Below are 22,618 nucleotides of genomic sequence, written 5' to 3'. Positions count from 1 at the left end.
CTTAGAATGCATCGTTAGGTGATCTCATCATTGTGCAAACATCATAGAGTGCACTTATACACACCTAGATGGCATAGCCCACTACCCACCTAGGCTACAAGGTATAACTCATTGCTCCTAGGCTACCAAACCTGTATGTTACTGTGTTGCATACTGCAGGTAATTGTAACACGATTATAAGTATTTGTTACTGTGTTGCATACTGCAGGTAATTGTAACACGATTATAAGTATTTGTGTATCTAAACATAGAAAAAGTATAGTAAAACACAGTACAAAAAGATTTTAAAATGGTACACCTGCATAGGGCACTTGCTATGAATGGAGCCTGCGGGACTGGAAGCTGCTCTGGGTGAGTCAGTGAGTGAGCAGTGAGTGAATGTGAAGGCCTAAGACGTGACCGTACGCCACTGCAGACTTTATAAACAGTGCACCCTTAGGCAACGCTAAATTTATAAAACAACGTGAGATTAAATCAAGCTCAGGAGAAAATGAAGCAATCAAGAGACACAGTTAACACAAGATGTACGAGGCTGCTGCCAGCGTAACATGGCATACGGTTTCACGGCAAACCTTTTTGTGAGTAGAACGAGCATACTGTAAAATAATGATAAAAATATAGTATAGTAAATACATAAACCAATAACATAGGCGTTTATTATCACTATCAAGTAGTATGCACTGAACATAATTGTATGTGCTATACTTTTATACAACCGGCAGCACGATCGGTTTGTTCACACTGTGAGCCACAAACACGTGTGTCGTGCCTTGTGTTACGACCTTACTAAGGCTATGATGTCACTAGGTGATAGGAATCATTCAACTCCATTAGAACCTTATAGGGCCACCATTGTATGTGTGGCCTGTTGTTGACTAAAATGTCATTATGGGGCGAACAATTTACCCCATTGTGTTGCGGTGAGCAGCACTGGTAATGTATGTGTAGGAAAAAAACATAGCATGTGCAGGGTTTGGTACTGTCTTTAGGTTTAGGCATCTACTGGGGGTCTGGGACCATGTCCCCCTGAGAATAAGGAGGGACTCCTGTGTCTCTATCTCTCAGGTATGGTCGGAGGGGCCAGGGTTTGGTCCGTGCTGGAGTGAGGCTGTGTCATGCTGATTGTCACCATCTTGTCAGATGAGCGAGCGAAGGGAGAAGGGTGAGGGCCACTCTGCATTGCCACCTCTAAGGCAGGTCCAGGTTTCCTTATTGGAACATCCTGATGGGCAGCCTTTCCCCAGGAAGGAAATATCCGATGGTATGAGACACCAGGAGGACCCTCTTCACTTGACGCCCGGCAGTGCAGTCACGGGGGAAAGTTCACACACCAAGCTTCGAAGTCATTTCGTTGAGCTCATCAATAGTTGCCTTACAGGAATGATTCCATGCCTAAGAAGCATTTTAAGCCTTTTTAAGCTCCAAAGATTAGGGCGAAACAGGGAGGGGGTGGGAGGAGGACAGATAAACAACAGACTGGAGCCCGTTCTCGAGAAGTAGATTCCGTACTTTGGTTAGATTAATCCTCAAATTGAAAACAGCCCTGAACCATTCTAAGAAAGGAGAGCCGAGATAAGAGAAAGCCCTTGGCAAAGCCCCGGCATTGAGCTGTTTGTGGAAGTGTGTACTGCATCCTTTCCCTACAGTGGAAGGACAGAAGAGGAGCCCGCAGAGGACGAATAGAGGGTGAGAGTTTTGTAGGACGGTCAGGGGAGGTGGGAGGAGGAAGAGGAAAAGGGCCAGAAGCCACGTAGGTGATGCACGCCCGTTCTGTCCAACCACCCAGGAGTCTTTCCCTCTTAGCCTGGGGACTCGTGACCTGCCTGTTTTCACACCATTAAAAGCATGAGCATCAGGTTCTGCAAAGACCGAGAGACAGAACAGGCTGGCTTGGCTTCGGATCCAGACAGGACACTCACAGAGGACCTTAACACCTACCCGCGGACGCCAGCCCTTCTCTGTGGCATGCCTGGCTTCCAGCCCCAAGACAAGGCCCGCTTGGGTCCCAAAGGACTCCAAGGCTATGCTTGACGGCTGAAGAGTGCCATTAGAGGAAAATAACAGTCTCACACTGGTTCATAGTCACGCCTATAAAGACTTAACTGCAACATCTGTGGGTAGGACTCTGTAAGCGTCAGCTGTCAGGAGCAGGGATCTGACAAAAATCGAGCATACAGCAAAAGCTTCTGCAGAGTGGGGCTGCCACGGCGGGCATCTCCGAGGGCAGCACGAGTGACCCAGGCCATGTTTATTAAAAATCAAGGAAGAGGTCTACAGCCAAGCTACCCTGAACAAGCCCTATCCCGTCTGATCTCGGAAGCTAAGCAGGGTCAGGCCTGGTTAGTACTTGGATGGGAGACCACCTAGGAAGACCAGGTGCTATAGGCATAAAAAATAAAAAAATAAGGGATCATAAGCTGACAAGGTCCTTGCAATCTATCAGGTCAACCAAGGGTTGCCTCACCTTAAAAAAAAAAATCAAGGAAGACGAGGAGCAGAGTCATAGTCAGGAAGGAGGGAGGTGGCTCCTTACTGAAAGGAGCCTTTCGGTTTCCCTTCTCTGTCTAAGGTTTGAGCAATGCCAGAAGAATCCGGGCCAATCCAGGAGCCCAGCATGGATGCCAGGCGGGTCTTGGTGGATCTGTAAGAAGGTGGGACCAGGAGCCCACTTCAGAGACTACACGGGGAAGTGCCCAAGAAGACTCTGAGCTACCCATCCCTGCTCCTCCAGGCTCTGTGAGCATGAGGAAGGACACCTTGCTGAGGAGGACTTGGGGACCTCAGGAACATTTCAGTTTTCACGCACTGCTTACTGACTGAGACTCAGCTCAGGGGCGTGCGGGCTCCTCTGTAATTAATTTTCTCCACCTGCAAGTGTGTGGTGAGGAAGGACGTTGGACTTGATGCCTGTTCAGGATCTGAGATAGTCCCAGGAGCACGGGCTGGGGACAGGACACGGGGAACATTCCAGAAAAAGGCAACAGTCCATGCAACTCGCCTGGGGAACCTGGGGAGAGGCACGCGGATGGAGAGTCACTCAGTCTTAACTTGTTCTCCAGATTTTTAAGTTGCGTCCAGCACGTTCCTTCTAACCTATTCCCTTTTCCCTGCTGCATTTTTACCTGTCTTCATCTTTCGGAAAAAAAAAAAAAATTCAATGTATGAATATTTTAGAAAGTATAAAATATTTTCAACGTTTATCAAAACCACTGAAATATACCCTTTAAAAATAATTTTAAAAAAATCGTATCAAAGTGATATATACATAGGATTAAAAAAATAATAGCGTAAAATGGCTTATAAGAAACAACTGTCCCCTCTCAAGCCTAGAAGCAACTACTTTTTAATTTTTAAAATTGTTTCTGTTTTGAGTCCTACCGATCACCTCCGTATCTCCATGTACGGTGCTTCTATTACCACTTCTCGCTTCATCGATGACGTACCTTCTCGATGACCTTGGATTTGGACGGATGCGAGTTTGGTTCACTCAGGCATAGTCACCCGCCTCTCCTTTCTTCTTCCCAACAGAACTATAGCACGGTCCGTGATTTCTCTGTTGGTCACCTTTGTTTAAATAACGCACACACTGATGTTATTTTAAAATATGTGCTATGTACACACGGACGCGTCTGCGTATGTACATGCTGTGGCGTCTCGCTTTCCTGCCTTTCGTCATTTCTCTTATCGCCTCTCTATCTACATGATTTCAAAATAGTTGAGACAATGTGGCGGGTTGGTTGGAATTACTCACAGCTGTGCTGCCCATAAATAAGCAAGATGAAGGCGAGAGTGGAATGCAAGAGGAGCTGGTGTCCGCAGCCCTGGAAACTGGCCCAGACAAAGTGAAGGGATCAAGGTCCACCCCACTTTTGCCTACACACACGTCCGCCAGTGGACAGTCAGAGGCGAAGAGAAAGGCTGCACACGAGCACCGGCCTCCTCTTACCTGTGTGAACCCCCTTTTGTAACCTTCCCTCTTTGCCAGCCAACTCCTTGCTGTTGACTCTGCATCACCGTCCCCTCCAGGATCAGTCACCCCTAGGAACAATGGTCAGTTCCCCTCCTCCAGCCATGGTTCCAGCTCTGCTTCTCTCCTCCCCGCCCTCCTTCAGCCAGTCATGGAGCCAGCAATATTCACGGAGCAACCACCCTATGCTTAGATGCTGAGAACACAGGCAAGAACAAGACAGGACAAGGGAGAGGGGCTTCAGGCCATTGAAAGAGACAACCAATAAATAAATTCACCGAATATGGTGGAAGTACCATAAAGGATGTTGAGATAGGAAATAATAAACCTTCTGTTCTCTGAAAAGAAATGCAACTGGGCATTTAGGCTGAGACCAGAGAGTGCGAAGGAGCCAAGTCTACGCAGAGCAGCCTGAAGGAGGTCCAGGAAGAGAAGAGTGAGCGTGCAAAGGGCCCGTGGCAGCGATGGAGAGTGGGGTGTGTTTGATGCGCTGAGGGGAGGCCCTTCACCTGGAGTTTGGCAGACAAAGGGAGAATGGTCCAAGGTGAGGTCACCAGAATGCAAGCACCAGGCCACAGGGGGCCCGGCTGGCCAGGTAAGGAGTACAGATTTTATTCTAAGCACAATAGGAAAGCATTGAAGGAATTCAACAGAAAAGAAACATGACCACATCTTTTGCCTTAAGATGTCCTTTCTGGAGATGGAGGCGAGGCATCAACGGGTTTCTTCTTTCTTAATTAGACGCAAGGACACCTCATCTTTCTTGGGGGAAAGGGTCCATTTCCTCTCCAGATGTTATCATCTGTGGCTACCCAGTGGTTCAAGGACCTGGGAGAAAAGAAGATGCTTATCAGACGCCTGTTTGGCAGCATTTATTATAGTCTCTCACATCACAAGCCCACACAAAGGGCCCTGGCGTTGTGCATCATCGCCCAGGGTGAGCGGAGTCAGCCTGGGGCGGGAAGGCTGCCGCCTGACAGCGTTCTCTTCCCAGGGTTTCAGACTGGGCCTCGGAAGACTGGAACTACAGCCGGATGCATTGCAGTCCCCTATTAACATTTTTTTTTTTTTTTTATCACCTGAACTCTTTCCTCGGTCTCCCTGGATCCACAGCAGGAGTTGCCACGTGATTCTGCTGGGATCCACCCCCACTTTCAGCGACGGGGTTTGAGGTGCTGTCCCTCCACTTTTCAAAGCCTTTCCCCTGGTCGTCAGAGAGTGCTGGCTGGGGCTTGGCTCTGTGAAATAGGGGACTTTCTCCTCCCACCTCCTCTACCTTCCCCATCCCTCCCTCCACCCCTCCACTTTTCCTGGCCTTTATATTATCTGTTCAGAGCAAAGCCATCTTCCGGAACTGCCTGGATGGGATCTTGCCTCCCATCAAAGCCACAGAACCTTCCTCGGGCCCAGTTAGCGATGTCTGTCAAAACTTTAACTGCTGCAGCCTTTGGAGGCAGCTCTTCCCTTCCTGGGGCTGGAGGGGAAGTGTCACTTGCGAAGGCCCACCATGAGCCGGTGTCAGCTCATGGGGTTTGGTGGTTAGGATTGTGGTTTGCTGATCAAAGCGAGGCTTGAGCCAGTCCTCAGCTCTGCAAGGCACACTCCTTGGTGGGCGCGGTACCTTCGAGTCAGACTGCCTTAGGTCGCATTCTGGCTACACCAGTGACAGCAGGCAAGTTTAACTTCTCTGAGACTCAGTTTTCTTCTCATCTGTAAAATGGGGCTAATGATGGTAGCATCCTCTTCATAAGGTCATGGAGAGAGTTAAATAAGATTAAAAATACATGTAAAGCATTTAACACATGGCAATACTTAAAGAGTTCCCCCGTCATTTTAGCTAGTGAAATTCCACCAGATTCTGTGGGCGCTGGGATCATAGAGAAAGCACAGAATTTTCCAGAGACGCTGCCGGAATCAAAGAAAAGGGAGGGCTATCCTACCTTTTCCCTTCCCTGTCGGCCAATCTTTCACCAGCGCCCTAGTGGCCAAATCCACCCAGAAGCCAGCGGTCTGGAGGACCTGATAGAGGTCGTTTCTACCTGTGCAGAATAAGGCAAGGGAGTGGATCTGAGAACAAACAGGCATCTGCATGCAGGGTACACACGTGTCCACATTTTCATACTTTGGGTATGTGTGGTCTAGGTTGCATGTTCATAAATATGACACATCAAGAAATAATGGCAAAGCAGTTTACATAATCTGCCCTATTCAACCTCTCCCCCGCCACCCCCCACACACTGTAAGGTAAAGGAACCGAGACTCAGAGAGGATGATTTATCCAAGCTCACGGCAAGTTGTAAGCAGTGATCCAAAATGGCAGCCCAGCCAGCCTTCGCCAGAGCCTGTGTGCCCAGCCCCCACGCCACCCAGCCCATGGGTTAGCTCGGGCCAGACTTGTCAAGACGAGGGTCCTGGCTCCCTGCGAAGTGGCTGAAGGTGCCCACCCTCTGTCAGGAACAGGGAGCCTGCTCCTTCGGGAAATGTCCCCAGGGCACCCTCTTCTCCTTTCGTTTTTCATGTGTATGAGCTCTGCCACTTAAAATCGCTTCCTCAGCAACAACTCAGTCTGGTAGAATAGAAAAGTAACAAGGATTAATTACCGCACACCCCACCCCCCAATAAATAAATAAATAGCAGCTTTGGGGAAGAAAAATATTGAATTCTGTTCACATAGATGCAGCATCAATTACATAGTTTCTGAAAAGAAATTTAAATAATTTCCCTCCTTTCCACCCCTCCTTCCCCCACAAGGCTCCAGGTAAGACTGGCGGGTCCCGAGGAAAGTGGGGGCGGGAGGGGGGCAGCAAGGAGTGCAGGCTGTGGCTGGTCATCACCTACCTTCTTGTCGGCTCAACAAGCAAGACCCCCAGTGGGCCCGTTCCCCCTCAGAATCCAAAACCAGGGGCTGATGTGAAGTCAGCAGGTATTTAGCAAGCAGGAAAGCAAGCCAGCGAAATTTGTTCTTTTGTTTTGTTTTGTTTTGTTTCGGGGGGAGAGTAGAAGGATGGGAAGAGGAGGCATGATCTCATGTCTTATTTTTATAATTAATCACTTGGGCTTGTGCTAGCAGGAAGGCCAGACTCTGCCCCCTTGAGACCTCCCACTACCGAATTGTGTAATCGCCCCTGAGGCTTGCTCAGTCCACAGTGGGAGTCAGCACAGAATCCAAAAACCAGGAGGAGAAAAAGCTGGGAGCAGAAAACAAAGGTTGAACGCTGGCCCGTGGGTGTACTTTATGTGACACAGATGAGGTGGCCCACACAGGCACAACATTTAGAAATGGAAAGAATTCAAGATTTCTGGCTTCTCTTGGAAAAGCCAATTTTCTGGCCACTGAAGGCTCACGTTCCTGCCGGGCAAGAATGCCGGATACGGCTAGCCCGCCACAGTCCTCACCGCCCCCTATTGCTCCCCACCCTGAAGCTAAGTGTTAATTGCCTTTCGTCACCATCGTCAGGCTGTTTTCCTCACATCTTTTCATTCCACTCATTTTAAATTACCTGCCTGGCTATGGTAGGCATCTACCTTGTAGCCCGAGTCTCATTAATCTGTTATGGTCATTACTTCTATCCTTGCCACCTGCCACCAGTTTCCCTGGGACCACGCAGAGACCCATCTGCCTTCCCAAAGTTACTTCCACTCTGCTTCAAGTAGTTACTCTCAGTTCCTTGAAAACGCATCGCCCCTCCTTCCTCTGAGCCTCTGCTCTTGACATTTCCCCTGCGTTCATGCTTCCCCTGTTTTTCTCTTAACAACTAAATTTTAGCCTAGTTATTAGTTTTCTATCGCTGCCATAACAATTCACCATACTTAGTGGCTTAAGCAACACAAACTGATTCTTTTATAGTTCTGTAGGTCAGACGTCAGACATGGGTTTAGTGGGCTGAAAGCAAGGTGTCTGCAGAGCTGTATTTTTATGGATCCCAATTTTGTGCTGGCTACCAGCCTAGGGCCATTTCTCAGCTTCTAGAGACCACCCACATTCTTGGCTCTTGGCCCTCTTTCCCCATCTTCAAAGTCTGGTCTCTCTGATACTTTGAATCTCTCCTTTTCCTTCTGTCTCATCCCTCTGACCCACCCAGGAAAGATTAACTGCTTTTAAGGATTCATGCCTTTAAGAAATTGGGTACACTCAGACAATCCAAGACGATCTTTCCATCTCAAGGTCCAAATACTAAATGGCATCTGCAAAGTCTCTTTTGCCATATAAGTTAACATATTGATACATTTGGGGGTACTAGGACATTGGCACATTTGATGGCCATTATTCTATCTATTTATCTGTCTATCCGTCTGTCCGTCCATCCATCCATCCATCTGTCCATCCATCCATCCATCCTACCATTCATCCATCCACCTTTCTATTCTATCACACTCTTTTAGAAGCCTAATTCAAGTCTTACATCTTCTAAAAAGTTCTGCTTAACTATTTCCCTTCTAAACTACTGTGCTGTGTGACATTGACAGAGTCACTTGCTCTCTGTTTTCATTTCCATTGGGTACAGTGGTGTGCTGGCTCTCCACGGCAGGGGAGAAGCCCTGATGCATAGGGTTTGCCAATTGCCGTGATATAAATATTCCCGCATGGCCGATTTCAATCTACCAGTATAGAGATGGGAAGAGATGTGTCCAGTCAGCTCTTTCGATCCAGTAGGAGCCAGCTCTAACACTCTATTCCTGGTGCGTAAAATAGGGAATTGACTAGTCATTCCAAATGTCATCGGAGAATCAATGATTTCTCAAAAACCAGGAAACTTTGATTGCTGTCTGTGCAAGTGTGTCCTTCTCTGGGGCTGGTGCCATCTCCAGTGTAAATGTTTCAAAGATACCTCTGTGACGAACGTATCAGAGGGCTGGTTTCATGAGCTAGGGCTGGAAGAAACTCTGCCCAAAGAAAGACGTGGACACCTCTGGAGTCTGTTGACTTTTGTGCGATCACAAGGTCCTAAATCCAACCACAAAATGAGCTTGGCTTTATGAAAATACATGATTTTCCCCCAGAAACTAATCCGAATGTATAACGGTTTTTTATTAGGATTTCCTTGGGTCCACATCATCAGGTGGAAGAATCAAAGGAAGAATGCCAGCTCATAAAAGAAACATCAGGATGTCATGTGAAGTACCTTAATAATTCTCTCCTGCAATATGTATTTTCATTTGTGGTTGTTGAATTTCTTGCTTTCAGGCAGCCCAGGAAAATAACGGCTGTATTTATTGAGTGCTTATTACATGCAAAGATCTTCACCCATCTTATCTAATTTAATTGGCCTTATTGGTACCAACTAGTTGAATAACCAACTAGTTAGAAAATGGGGATACTTGGATCCAAACCTCGAACTCTCAGTTCCACTGTTCCTGCGTTTGAATACCAGCCCTCCAGACGGGGTCACGGCAAAGGTGTGCGCGGGACCCAGTGGGAGGGGTCAGAACTGGCAGGAACACGAGTACTGATAGGGAAAGGTGGCCTGTTTCTGAAAGATCCGATTCCCATGGGCCCGTTGACTAATGCTGCCTTTCTTTATTTGCTGTCTATTTACTCAGTTCCAAAGATAACATCTGAATAGCCTCAGACAGGACTGAAAGACCTGTCATCTCCAGAAGGCACCACTGCTTATTTCTATATCCTCCTTCCCAGATCCCCATTTTCTCATACACCCCCTAAGGTGACATTTACACCCCCATTTCATTTGGCAAACGATTATTGAGTACCTGCTGTGTGCCTCATACAGGAGATCCAAAGATGAGAGGATCACAATCTCAGCCCCAAAGTATCCTCAGGTGGGACATGCCAGGGTGTTTAGGTCATATCCACAAGATGTCACAGAAGTCCTCAGTGTAGAGAGCAGACTCCAAGTTCCAGAAGAAGAAAGCTTCATCCGGAGGACTCCCAAGCTGAGATTTGAAAGAGTGAAATTTTCTAAGCAGCAGAGGTGGAAGATGACTTTACTAGCAGGGGAACCATGAGGGTAAATAAATGAAGGCATCATAGGTCCTATGACTGGAGTATAGGGCGGGAATAAAACCAGTGGCGAGAGGAGAAAGCAAAAGTCACCAGGGGCCAGCTTAGCAGGGCTTCCTATAATCAGCCTGGACTTTGTCCTGTAGGCAATGAGGCACTGATGAGGAGTTTCAAGCGGATGAGTGACACAAACCGATTAGCATTTTAGAGGTGGCTCATCTGGTATGGTGAAGTCTGCAGGCGAGGGCAGAGCTGAGGGACGTGAGGGCCTGAGCCACAGTGAGGCGGTGAGGGTGGGGCTGGGAGGACAGATGTGAAGGATGGGCGCACACGCCGACTGACTCCCTCACACACATCCTTTGCAAGAACCACCGCCCGAAGGTGAGCCACGCCTGGGAGCTAGAAGAGCACATTCCACAGACCCCAGCAGGTCAGAGGAGCAAATGAACTCTGGTGAAGGGGCTATTCAGAAAGAATCACTTGTGCCCAGGTCAACTGATAAGCAGAGATTGAACAAACAATTGCACAAATGGCTGCTAGGTGCAAGGCACGGTGACAGCACACCAATCAATATTCAACAGTTCAGGAAGAGTGAGATCAGCAAGGGCAAGAAAACAATCAACCCTTCTGTTGGGGGTGGGGCCATCGTGTTCATGAAGCATTCTGTCCTTCAACACATTGGCAAAGTTGGTGAAATGAACTACATTTTACAGTTGAAAAGGGACGTTGTTGATATGCCCAGGAGTACCAAGCTGGTACGAGAAGGAGCTAGAAATAAACCTTGCTCTCCAGAGACCGAGTTTAGCTTCTGGACACACTGTCCTGAGTACCTCTTCTCAAATTCTGCAACTCAGGTCGCCTGTTCCACATGATCTAACACTTGACTAGTCTTTAATTATGTCATAGGGTAGTAATGGCTTAACATTTGAGGTCTATGCCACGTAGCAGGAGCTGTTCAAAACACTTTATATGCTGTGAACGGACCTAAGCCAATTTGTCCATTCAATGGCTGCCAGGCTCTTTGGGAAATAATAGGGCTTTCTGCTAATTAGAGGACAGGAGTACACGGCTTCCCCTCTCAACCTGCTACCTGATGGCATTACAATAAAAGTAGTTCTGCCACATGTACAAAGAGGCATAAAATCACCCACGCGTTAGTCTCTGTAAGTCCCCACTCCCTGCCTTTTTAGCCATTCTGACACCACTTGCAGAGAAGGGTCATTTTGTAATCATAGCTCAATGGTGGAGTCAACTGGCCTTCTGGTGGGACCACAAGCCCGAGGCAAGACCAAAAGGGAATCTAGACCTCGAATTCTTCTCTGAAGGTGTTAGGCGGCAATGTCACCAGATTTTTTTATTTTATTTCTGCCAGGGCAAAAGTGCCTGTGCAGTCAACCATCTATCTTGAATATTGCTCATTTCATCCACAAAAAAATTTATTTCTTAACATTGCTTATGCTAATTAACTGGGCCCCTGGTGCTACTTTAGGTAGTAATATTTGTAGCCCCCCTACCATGGACATTCTGGACAGTGGGTCGTTTAAAGAATGCTCTTGGAAAAGTCACTATGTCCTGGCATGGTTCCAAGTGTTTAGAACTTTACACGTGATAACCCATTTAACTGTTGTAGCAACCCCATGAAGTATATACTAATATGGTCCTCGTGTCTCCAGTGAGGAAACTGAGTCATAGAGGAGTTAAGGGCTGCTTCCCCAGATGGGGTGTGAGAGCCTTAAAAGTAGACACTGTGGGTGTGGTCTCTCCTCCCATCTCCATCCACAGAGCCGAGCCCAGTGCTGGGCACGTGATAAATACGTGTTGGGAACAGATGATAACCAGAGAACTACAGCAGTCAGTTTTACTGAATGGCCTGAGGTCGGGGAGTGTGGTTTACTGAGAGCATTAGCTGAGAACTATCCTATAGTCACTAATGGAACCCATTCTGCACCTGTCATTCTTCGAATATGCCTTCCTCCGAGCCCCATGACTCCTGCGTGGCTCAGAGTTGGCCTTGGCAAGGACTTGTTTTCATAGAGGGTAGATTTGCCTAATTGGTCTTCCCTCATCAGATACAGAAGTCCCTCATGCATCTCGGGGTGTCGTCTCAAGGAGCACTCAAGGAATGCTCCTAAAATGAGTGGAAGATCGCATGGTTCAGGGAGAGAAATTACACAGCCGTGTGTGTTGTTCTTTGTACTCTTGTCTAACCCCTTTCATAAACACTCGCTCCATTGATTCTCATGCCAGTTTGGAGATGATGTAGTTTCCGTAATAAATTAAAAATAAATGAAGAAATGAAATGGGAAAAAAAAGGAAGAAAGATAACACAAACACTGATTTGTGTTATCTTTCTTCCTTTTGTGTTTGTGTTTGGTACCGTGTGCCAAACACTTTTACATATATCTTCTCATTTAATCCGCACAAAACTTACTTAAGACAGGCTCAGAGAGGCTAAGAGACTTGCCTGAGATCACACAGCGATTAAGCAGCATTGCTACTCGCTCTATCCGACGCCAGCCCAGGCTCTTGCCACCGCACTGCAGAGATGGCATGCAAATGAGCTTAGGAGAGGTATCAACGTCAGGCAGTGTCTAAAAGAAGTACATTTGAAAGAGGTGCTCAGAGGTCTGCCTTCTCCAAAGAGAAAAGGCTTTGAAAATATCACAGCGCAATCTATTCAGAAAGCTGACGAATCTAGACAGAAAGAGACACCCAAATCTCAAAATCCCTCCTCTCTTTCAGGTTTTCTATTACATTGAAGGGGGGGTGGTGAAACTTGCCAACATGCAAAGTGTATGCGGAATTTGACTCAAAAATGTTTAATAAATCAAAGATGCACTTAGAACAGGAAACATCACACAGCCCAGGTGATAGTTCTTTGTGAGGCTGAAGATCCAAAGGGGGCGGCCTTGTATTTCTGCAGAACTGATTGATGGAATGGGAGAGATCAGGAGGAAAAAAAATACACTTTCTGCCATAGACAGACAGCCACCAAACAGAAGAAGTTTAAAATGCAGGAGGGAAGATTGAAGCCCACAGAAAGATTAAAGAAAGAAAAGAAGTACAAATGAATAGATGAATTATCGTATGAAGTTCCTGAGGTGTTTACTTCACATTGGGTTGTGCTGCATTTGGACGTTGAGCAGTTGTACAGCCTTGGTGATTCTTATGTCTTTTCAAACCTCAGAGACCACAAGAGCCAGAACCACCAATGACCAAAGACCAGGATTCATTTTGGCAAGAGGGAGGCATCTCTGAATTTGGAGTTTATGGTTTGGTTGTGAGCCCTTGCCAAGAGAGAGACTGTCATCTGATCAAAAGTGGTCACCCACTGTCACTTCATCCACCCATCTACCCATCCATCCACCCAATAAATATTTATTGGCATTTCATACCAGGCCCTGAGCTAGGACATGGTCATGAGCATAACAGACAAGGTCCTTGGTCTTATGGAAATTACGGCATACCTGAGAAGGGCACACAGTGAAGTTGAAGAAGTAAGCAGAGGCCAGAGCAGCAGGGTCTTGATAAGAATTTAGGATTTTATTCTACATGCAAAAGGGAAATATTGGGGAGTTGTCAGTAGGGTGTGGCATGATCTGATTAGGTTTTTATTCCATAAATGCTACTGGGTGGTATAAAATGGATTTAACATGAGGTAGGGGTGAATACAGGCAGAGCAGTGAGGGGGCTATTGCAGGAGACGAGGTGTGGGCTTGAATTAGGGTGGAGGCAGCAGAGATAGAAGGTACTGGAAGGATTTGAGATATATTCTGGAGGTAGAAAACATGGTGATGATTTGGGTTTGGGGAGGGAGAGGAAAGGGAGAGCTCGATGGTGATTTCCAGATTTCCAACTCGAAGCCGTTCTCTAAGATGGTGCCATTCTCTAAGATGGAAAGGATTGGAAGAGACTATCCATCCCTCCCATCCTCCAGCTGGCATTTCTTGAGCACCTACTATGTGCTGGAGACTCTACAACAGCTTCTGAGAAAAAGAAGACAAGCTGCATCATGGGTTCATCCTGACTTGTGGCTCAGCCTGATAGATGGGCATCCTTTTTCTGGCCATGCTAAGGGACCACATGGAATTCAGGATTGCCAGTGTGTCACTGGGGTTCCCCATCCTGTTCACCTAATTCCAACCTGGGCTCATCAGATCATAAGGTTTTATAAAGATCAAATTTTACCTGGAATTGACCATAGAGGAAAAAACTTTAATTTTCCTATATAATTGAGTTAAGTGTGATGAAAACGATGCCAAATGATCAGGGTTTTCTTTCTCTTTGGCCAACAGGGAGCTGAGCTACAAATGAGCTGAGCTACACATTTGTAGCTCAGCTGATAACCGTGTAGAGTTTATGGTTTCCATGATGGCATCCTGGTTTTCTCTTCGATATTGATTACCCCAAAGAAACATCTGTTGTTGTCTGCCCGTGGACCTGGATCCGCCTGGCCATGTTTGTCACTCAGCTGTCTCTAATTAGACCAAGAATAGACTGGGGATACTCATTGAAAACTTGGCTGAGCCATTTAGGTTTCCCGAATTGGATATTTCTACTAAGGGATGCAAAGTAAATTTCCAGTTAACAGTAGTGAATGCGATGGGGTGACACCAGATACCCTCTTTCTCTCGTCTGCCAGGTGTTGGCTGCTGAAGGCTCTCAGCTGAGTTCCTCTCTGAAAATTAAGCCTTGACCAGGGTTGCCTTCCCCAAACTTATGGGGATATCCCATATCCAAAGATGGGATGATCCTAGTACATAGGTCCAGCCCCTGCGGCCCATAGTGGGGCGGGGAGTGCAATTTTTTGGTAAACTCTATGAGGGCAGCAGTGTGACATCAGTCCAGGCCCCTCCCATGGTTTTCGATGTGTCTCCATTGTTTTTCAGGCCCCCCACAAATCATGCAATGCCTTGGCTGCATCTGTATCACCTTCTTCAAGAGCAGAGATGTGCAAACTATGTGTTTCTTTTTGAAATATAGTTTCATTGGAACATAGCCAATATGTAACAATATATATAAGGACATATTTTACAATATGTTCAATAGCCCATTGGCATAAGTATTACCTGTGGCTGCTTTTGTGTTACAATGGCAAGATCGAGCAGTCACAACAGAAACTGGTTGGCTAGAAAATAACTAAAATTTTTATTACCTGGCCCTTTCGGCAAGAGTTTGCTGACCCCTGTCCTAGAAAGAACAAATGATATAAGGGTTACCAAGAAAGTGGTCCTTCCTTCCCTGGGTTGGAGATCAGACTCACTGGGCATGAGGCCCTTTCATTTCTGAGCCTCTGTGGGGCTCAGCAAGTGCCATCCCATTAAAAGACTTTATTGACATCAAGGCCCATGTGTTCGCAACGCATGTCCTATGCCAGCCACTGCACTTAGTACCTTGCCTTTCTGCTCCCACATATGCCTCTCGGTAACACCATGAAGAGGGACCTATGTTGTCCTTATTTTGCAAATGAGGAAACCGAGGCCCAGGGATAGTGAATGACTGGCCCGGAGTCGCACAGCGGGGATGTGGCAGAGCTGGAGCTCACCCCAGGTGCGTTCTGAGTCCAAGCTGCTATTTTGGGGTGCCTCTCTCTGCTGCCTCTCCGTCCTAAAGGCCTAGAAGGCAGAAGACTGTTATCTCTCAAGGAATACAAACGAAACAGGTGGTTGCTGCATAGAAACACTGGCTAACCCAGTACAGCAGAATGTGGGGCTCTGGAGGGGGTACAGTGAGGAAGCCTTTCCTTAGGGTGGAAGAATCAGCCCCTGGAGGACCAGAGGCCCAAGGCCACCTGACAGGGGCTCTCTCCAGAGGCATGTAACCCAACACGTGAGACAATGTCACCCAGACGGAGAGAACAGACTAACTTGATACCATCTGAAACCCCTATGGGGACAGAGGCTAAAGGTTCGGTGTTTGAATTTAGAAATCAGAAATCCCAGGTAGGTTAGTTCCAACTCCCCAGATAAAGACATAGTACATGGTAAACTAGCCTCTTTGTCCTCCTAAATTGAAAGGATTAAGTATCTTTTAGAGAATTCGCTCCTTTAGGGCTACATGCAGAAATGTATTCAATTCACATTGTAGCGATAACAAAACTTTAGGGAAATAAGGGACAATATGTGGGAGGCCTGTGGTTATTATACAAAGAGCAAAATTGTTCACTTTTTGCTTGTAATAAAGGGAAGATTATATGTCAGGGAAAGTAATCCGGATTAAAAAGATGAACAGCCAGCTCACCCGAGTCACTTCCTGTTGACACAGGAAGAAAAGCTTCAGGTTTGTTTCCTGGGAATCTCTTCACAAAGTCAGAGGGTCACTAGTTCACGCAGGGCCACAGATGAGGAAAGAGATGTGTAAGTCACATTAGTGAGTCAGTGATTCGATTTGCCCGAAATTTCCATTTCTACTCCTTACCATCTGTGCAGATGCTATGAAGCCCCCGGCTTTGAATCTGAAGAACAGCAAACTCCTCACACACGTGACCTTTTTTGGCTCTTGCTCTGTGATCAGATACGTATCAACAGTGTCGGCACCACACCAATGACCCGCTGAGCCCCCATCAGCGTTGTTGCCACCTGTTAGTCTATGGAAACCTCCTACCCACAAGGACGTCTGTCCCATCTCCTTGCTTCATTCTTTTTACTAAAAGTAATCTTTTTTACATTTTCATTGTCTGTCTGTCTCTCCTCCAACCAGAATGTGTGCTCTTTAAAAGCAAATTCCTGTCTGCCCCCTCGGACCCTGCATCACTGACTCTTAGCTCACAGCACGTCATTGGGGAATATTTGACGACTAGTAATGTAGTGTTCATGAATAAATGGAAAATGTTCAAAATTTCACAAATACTTTAATTTTTTACATCCAGTTTCTCTTTCCACATGGAGTTGGCTATGCTATCTTAGGTTTCCTGGTTATAAAGTATCCAATTGTCATTGTCAAAAAAAAATGGTTATTCATTTAAGACATATTTATTGAACACCTATTATGGGCCAGGCGCGTGCCAAGCATCCATGCCAGGAATTCAATGGTGAGCAAAACAGAGTGCCTGCTCTCATAAGCTTTCAGTCCAGTAGGGATAGTGGGGGAACAAATATTAATGAAATGACAACACAGTATGCAATTAGGACGTTGGAAAGTGCTCTGAAGGAAAAACACATGCGAGGCTTCTGAGGAAGTAATGTTTGGGCTGAGATTTGAAAGATGCTTTAACTAGGTGAATTAACGAGATGACCTTGCTAAAGAGTGATTAGGGTTAGAGTTAAGAATGGAGTTATGTCTAGAGTAAGGATTAAGGGAGGGACAGGATAGGAGGTTAGAGAAGAACTTTCCAGAAAAAGAGACGTATATGTGCATATGCTATAGGAGTCAGGCGGATGTTGATCGGAGGTGAGTTGACGGCTGCCTGAAATAGGGTGGAGACAAAAATAAGTGGAGAAAAGAAGACAGATTGGGAGTTATTTAAGAGGTAAAATGTCCGGACTTGGTGTGTCCTTCAAGGGCCATCTGGTGGCTGGGGCATTGACTTTGGCCTTCTCCTGGTTGGGTGCTCATGGGGCCCTCTATGACTAGAAACCTGGCTTCCAAAGCTGGAAGCAGCCACTGAGCATCCGAGTGTGTGTGCACATAAGAAGGGCAGATGGTGAGCAGGAGGCCCACAGGAGCACCTGCCTCAGTCAGCAGCAGGGGTTTAGAACCTGGATTTAGGACTCGGGCAGGAGGATTTCTGGAGCCCTGGCATAGATTACTGTGGGCAGTCAGGTGTTTACAGGAGCTCAAGTCTGTGCTTATTAAAGAGATCAATTGTGTCCATGAGAACCCATGCTTAATGGGTAACTGTTGTATTATATAGCCCTACCTACAGCGTGTAACTAAATAAGGAACATAGAAAACAATTGGCCCCAAACATGAGCATCACGGGATTTTTTTTTCCTCTCCTGCTCAAAGAAAGACTCCAGTGAAAAGAAAAAAATATATAATTAAAAAGTAAAAACCTTACGTAATGAAATTTAAAAGAAAACTTTTGAAGCCAACATGCAACCAAGGGCAATGCTTCAAAGGGCCCAGAATCAATGTTTGTCAATAGCAGTTTTGCATCCTTTAATTTATCTTTCATGAATATAAAGCGTGATGTTATTAGGAGCTCATCCATGCCTTAATTCTGTTTGAGATTTGATGAATCAGAACTCTATTAACATTCTGTCCGAATCAGCAGCGTCAGAGGCCTGTGGCAGAAGCCTCACCTGGTCCGGAGCTTTCATCCTGCAGCTGGGATGCTGGTTAACCATCGGGCCTTCTTCACCAAGCACTCGGCAGCCCTCCAGCTTCAGCCAGGAGCCAAAGCTGGAGGCTTTTTATCTCCGTCACTTTCTTTAGAGACTTTCTCGCAGAAAAGAAACCACCCCATGACTCAGCCCGGCCCAAAGTTATTTGTTTAATCAAGATAGTTGGTTTGCAAAACATTAAACATTAAACAGTATTTGATGCCTAGTTAATAATTTGCATCCTCTTCATTTGTTCCTGAATCCTTGGAGACTGACATTTTTTCCCCCCTAAAGGCACAGACAACGAAAGAAATTGCATTTAAAGCAAAACAAGAATCCTTAAACTGCAGAGATGTTTGCCAAAATGTCTGCCCCCCAAGTTCTGCTGCTAATGGTTCTAGCCGGAAAGACAGCCTTTGGGGTAAGTGTTCTTTCAGAATACCTGTAGTTGAGAGACTCAGGTGGTCGGGAAGACCAAACCAACTGGGCCAGGAGCAAGGGAGAACTTTAGCTGTGAAAGGCTAGTGTTGTCGTGTGGGACGTCACGGTTACCAGAGCAAACGCAGGCCTGTAGTGTTGGTGACTGTCGAGCTGCTAGTTCCATGAAGCCATGCGACTGGCTTGAGCTCTCTTGGAGCACAGGCTCCATGAATGCCTTCCAACGAAGGGGACGGGGGCAAGAAAATCTGTGAAGGCCATGGGTCCTGATCTGGCACGGATCTCAGAGACCCCTTTGAGAAGCTACTGAAAGCTACCAGCTCTTTCTCTCTGTGCATGCTGACACACACCCACAGTTTTCCAGCCATTTTGGGTGGCAGTAAGGTCAGAATGCTTGTGCTTCGGCCCTACAGGAGAATCTTGCTGTCATTGCAATGATCCTGGCAACAGTTTTCCTCGGTGGATTAGGTTGGAGAGAAGCTCTGTGGGCAGTGTTTCTGCTCCCCTTACCCTGTGACCATGACCGTAGCAGATGTCGCAGTGAGCAGGGGCCTGATGGAGGTCGTGGTGAGCAGGAGAGGAAAGTGACATCAGAGGGTCTCTCACAGGGAACTCGAGACGTTTGGGAGCAGCTGAGTTGTGGAGAGGCCAGCTCCAGCTGTGTGTCATTGTGGCCCAAGACTGTGAGCTGGGTCTCTGAGTGGGGAGCCTCCCGAATTTCCTCACTGGGTGCGGTGAGCGGCATGAGTGTGCATTATGGAGCCGGGGTTTGAACTTCAGCTTTGATGTATTCCAGCTGTGGACTGTTGGGCAAGTGATAGACTCTCTCTGAGCCTCAGTTTCCTCTACTGCAAACCAACTGATAAATCTCTCACAGGTTCGGGGAGAGTCAGGATTGATTAAATGAGGCAATGCATGTGGCTTTCACGAAGGGTCAGCTCTTTCCCCTTAGAATTTCCAAAAGGAACACGGACTGTCTATAAAAATCAGAAAATGTGCCCCTTTGTTGGGGAAAGGGTAGAGAACAAGAAGCAGGGGCTGAGAACTGAAATAATAGCTATACCCTTTTTATCTCATTAAATACCTTTGCATTTTATTTTCTATTTTACTCCACAGGGCTTTTCCTGCAGGAAGTAGATTAAATTCCAGATTTTCTGATTAATATACTTTAAAAACAATAGCGTCTCCTTCCCTTTCGGCAAACTGTACTCAGAAGCCTACCTTAGCCTGTATTAAGCTTCGGAGTGACTCATCTCTGAAAGAATTTTATTTTCCAATGCTGACTTGTGTATGTGTGGTGTGGCTGCAATGACAAATTGTTATCAAGACCTCTACATCATTTGATTGCTTGTTGGAAGTCTGGAGCCAAAACCCAGCAGAAATATCATAGGTCTAGAGAAAAGCAGTGGAAATTATCCGAGGCCCACAGGGGGTCTAGGGAAAGTACCAGTCAGAAAGAATTAGATCCTAAAGTTTGCAGGCAAGGAGAGTTGATGCAGTCTGTTTGAAGTTCACAAAAAGATAATGGTCCCCCCAAAATCCTTTTTTTTTTTTGCAAGCCCCAGTGAATTTTTAGGGTTAGCAATGAAATTATAAGTCAATAATGGATAAAAGAGAAAATATGAGAGATAGCCTTCAGGCAATGAGCTTAGTCAATTCCGAGGAGAGGATTCAGGGCTTTGGAATGTTTCTTACCCCAGATGTGCGCCAGACAGGTGGTCGGGAAGGCGGCTTGCATTTCACAGGCCAGTACACAGACATCCGGGGGAAAGTGGCCAAATCTCTCAGATGCTTTGGAGAGTTCAGGGCATCACAGGGGGGAAGGAGCCACATAGCCAGATGGGCCAGGTGGCCTCTCCTGCCCCATGTAGCTAAAATATAATAACCAACTCTTACCACTTAGTGAGAAATCCTGTGTGCTGGGCTCTGTGCTCTGGATAAATCACTTCATCTCTGGAAGGGCGCTAAGAATCAGCTACTGTTATTGCTCCCAATTTAAGATAAGGAGTTGGGTAACTTGGCCTCAAGTCATACAGCTGGGAAGTGGTAGAGCTGAGTTCTAGACTATGGTTGGTGTCCGTCTGTCTGGACAAGATCTCTTGCCTAGACCCTGGTTAGAGATGAGATCTTCCATCCATATAGCTGCAGGGCATGTTCTTTCCTGTAGGAATAGGAGGCTCTTAGACCAGGGGACTGTCTGCTGGGTGGAGTGTCATGGACTCCATGTCCCTCTGAAATGTAAAGAAAAGAAGTCACAGGGTGTATGATCACTACCCATTGGAAAGAGGCCTGGATGCCCTCCCATGAACTCAAATCACACAGCTAGCCTTATGATGACATCTCCATGGGCTCATCTTTAACTTAGACTCTTATTCAGATATCCACCATCCAAGGAGGTATGGGTCACATGGCATTGCAGTGGACAGCAGGGATTCATTCAGAGTACCTTCCTGGTCTAGTCTAGATTTGGTTGTCCTTACCTACCACTTTTCAGCACCTGTCCCCAGCACAGCCTTGAATTGTTATCCCCATTTTATGGGTGAGAAACAAGCCCAGAGATGGCAAACTAACTTCCCAGCCAGGATCTGGAACCAGGTCTATCTGACTCTTGACACACACGGGAGGCTATTCAGCTGTATGAAGGATGGGCACCTGCCTCCAGGGCTCAGGAATCTTTCTTGCTATGGTTTTTAGGGTGATTTGGGGGCGCCACTGGGCTCAGCCGTGATGGGATTTGACCTCTTCCGGGGTCGAAAGCCAGAAGACAAAGCTTGTTAGGCCTGCCCTGCTTATCTCAGCCCATCCCCGGAGAGGAAAGAGGACAATGGCTCCCCCCTACCCCGGCGAGGGGCCTTACAATTAAAATGCATGTTTGCTCCCATTTCTGGACTTGTTCAACCCTGGAGTTTAAACCCAAGAACTTTAGAACTCTAGAATCCCCCTCGGAATAGAGCTGCAAAAATGTTTGCATAGACCAGAGGTCGAAGATTGGCAGCTTGGGTACATCCTGCTCACAGCAAGAGTTTTGTTTGGCAGGTAGAAGGTCAGTCTGAAGAGTGTTTTGATTTCCTTGCAATTGCTTGGCGACATTTAAATATCATATTGTTTTGCATAAAATACAAATCTCTGGCTTTTCTTGAAAACCAGACATTCTACTAACACGAAGTTCACATTCTTGCAAGGAGAGGAGGAGCATAAGCTTTTATTATTAGAGGAAACTTAAGCCTTCCTGATCCCACCATTTTCTACTGTTGACACCCTTTCTGCTTGATTGATGTACATTACATGCCTTGTTCTATCTTGTAGAGAGAAAGAGAAAGACAGACAGAGACAGAGACAGAGACAAAGACAGGGAGGGGGAGAGAGAGAGCGAGCGAGCTCGTCTGGTTGTATTGAGAAACAATGCGAAGTGTTAGGGCCAATTTTGGATGGTCCAGCAACTGGGCTCAGCATCCGATTAATTCAAGCATCCAAATCCTCACAGCCCCCAGGAGGACCAAACAAGGCCTTTGACAGGACGATAAGAGCCACTCTTCAAAATCTCAATGCTCCAGAATGTCAGAGTCTCTTGCAGGCCTAGGAGACAGCCCTCCCTCTTGCTGTAACCCACACAGAGTATTATTGAAAAGAGAGGGACTGAATTTCACAGAACCTTCTTATAGATTTAAAAAAGATATATGATCCTAAGCACAAGTCCAACTGGTTAGCTTTGGCGTTGTACACTGGTATGTAGGGAAATCAGGTCGCAGGAAATTGCACGTGTATCTAGGCACAAATATAGTTATGTTTTAAATTCATTAGGGTTCCCTAAATGCAAAAGCAATTCTGCTGTCATAGAGAAACAGCATGGCAGAATATGTGGCAGCCGGGATTTTAAATAAAACATGCTTTTTCTTCATAATTAATATAACAAGGTTTCCTGGCTCAGGACTTGGCAAAGATCCCAGGAAAAGGAGGAGACGGGGAATGTGTGTGTGACGTGACTGTGAC

At 46.5% G+C, this 22,618-nt stretch overlaps 1 protein-coding gene, 1 long non-coding RNA gene and 1 pseudogene across 6 annotated transcripts in view; 2 read left to right on the top strand and 1 right to left on the bottom strand.

Moving 5' to 3' along the window:
* Positions 1-621: 621 nt before the first annotated feature.
* Positions 622-9,827, bottom strand: LOC120609079 (uncharacterized). 5 transcript variants are annotated; one of them, XR_005654650.1, is made up of 6 exons: positions 9,677-9,808; positions 6,806-8,839; positions 6,412-6,533; positions 5,908-6,006; positions 3,444-5,709; positions 622-1,392 (listed from the first exon to the last, which is right to left on the bottom strand). It is a non-coding gene; the product is annotated as an uncharacterized LOC120609079 (long non-coding RNA). The 5 variants fall into 5 exon arrangements; XR_005654647.1 differs by having other exon boundaries at positions 3,444-6,006; XR_005654651.1 differs by lacking the exon at positions 6,806-8,839 and having other exon boundaries at positions 3,444-6,006; positions 9,677-9,827.
* Positions 2,270-2,388, top strand: LOC120609832 (uncharacterized; annotated as a pseudogene).
* Positions 9,828-18,438: 8,611 nt separating the features above from the next.
* Positions 18,439-22,618, top strand: part of HABP2 (hyaluronan binding protein 2) — a 33,109-nt gene continuing 28,929 nt past the window's right edge. Inside the window, exon 1 of the mRNA XM_039871164.1 lies at positions 18,439-18,611. Coding sequence (XP_039727098.1) covers positions 18,543-18,611 — 69 coding nt within the window. The 5' untranslated portion in view covers positions 18,439-18,542. The remainder of the gene's footprint in view (positions 18,612-22,618) is intronic.

Source organism: Pteropus medius, unplaced genomic scaffold (genome assembly GCF_902729225.1).
Source record: "Pteropus medius unplaced genomic scaffold, Ma_sr-lr_union100, whole genome shotgun sequence".
Taxonomy (NCBI): Eukaryota; Metazoa; Chordata; class Mammalia; order Chiroptera; family Pteropodidae; genus Pteropus; species Pteropus medius.
Note: the sequence above shows the minus strand (reverse complement) of the source record. Positions and strands in the feature narration are given on the sequence as shown.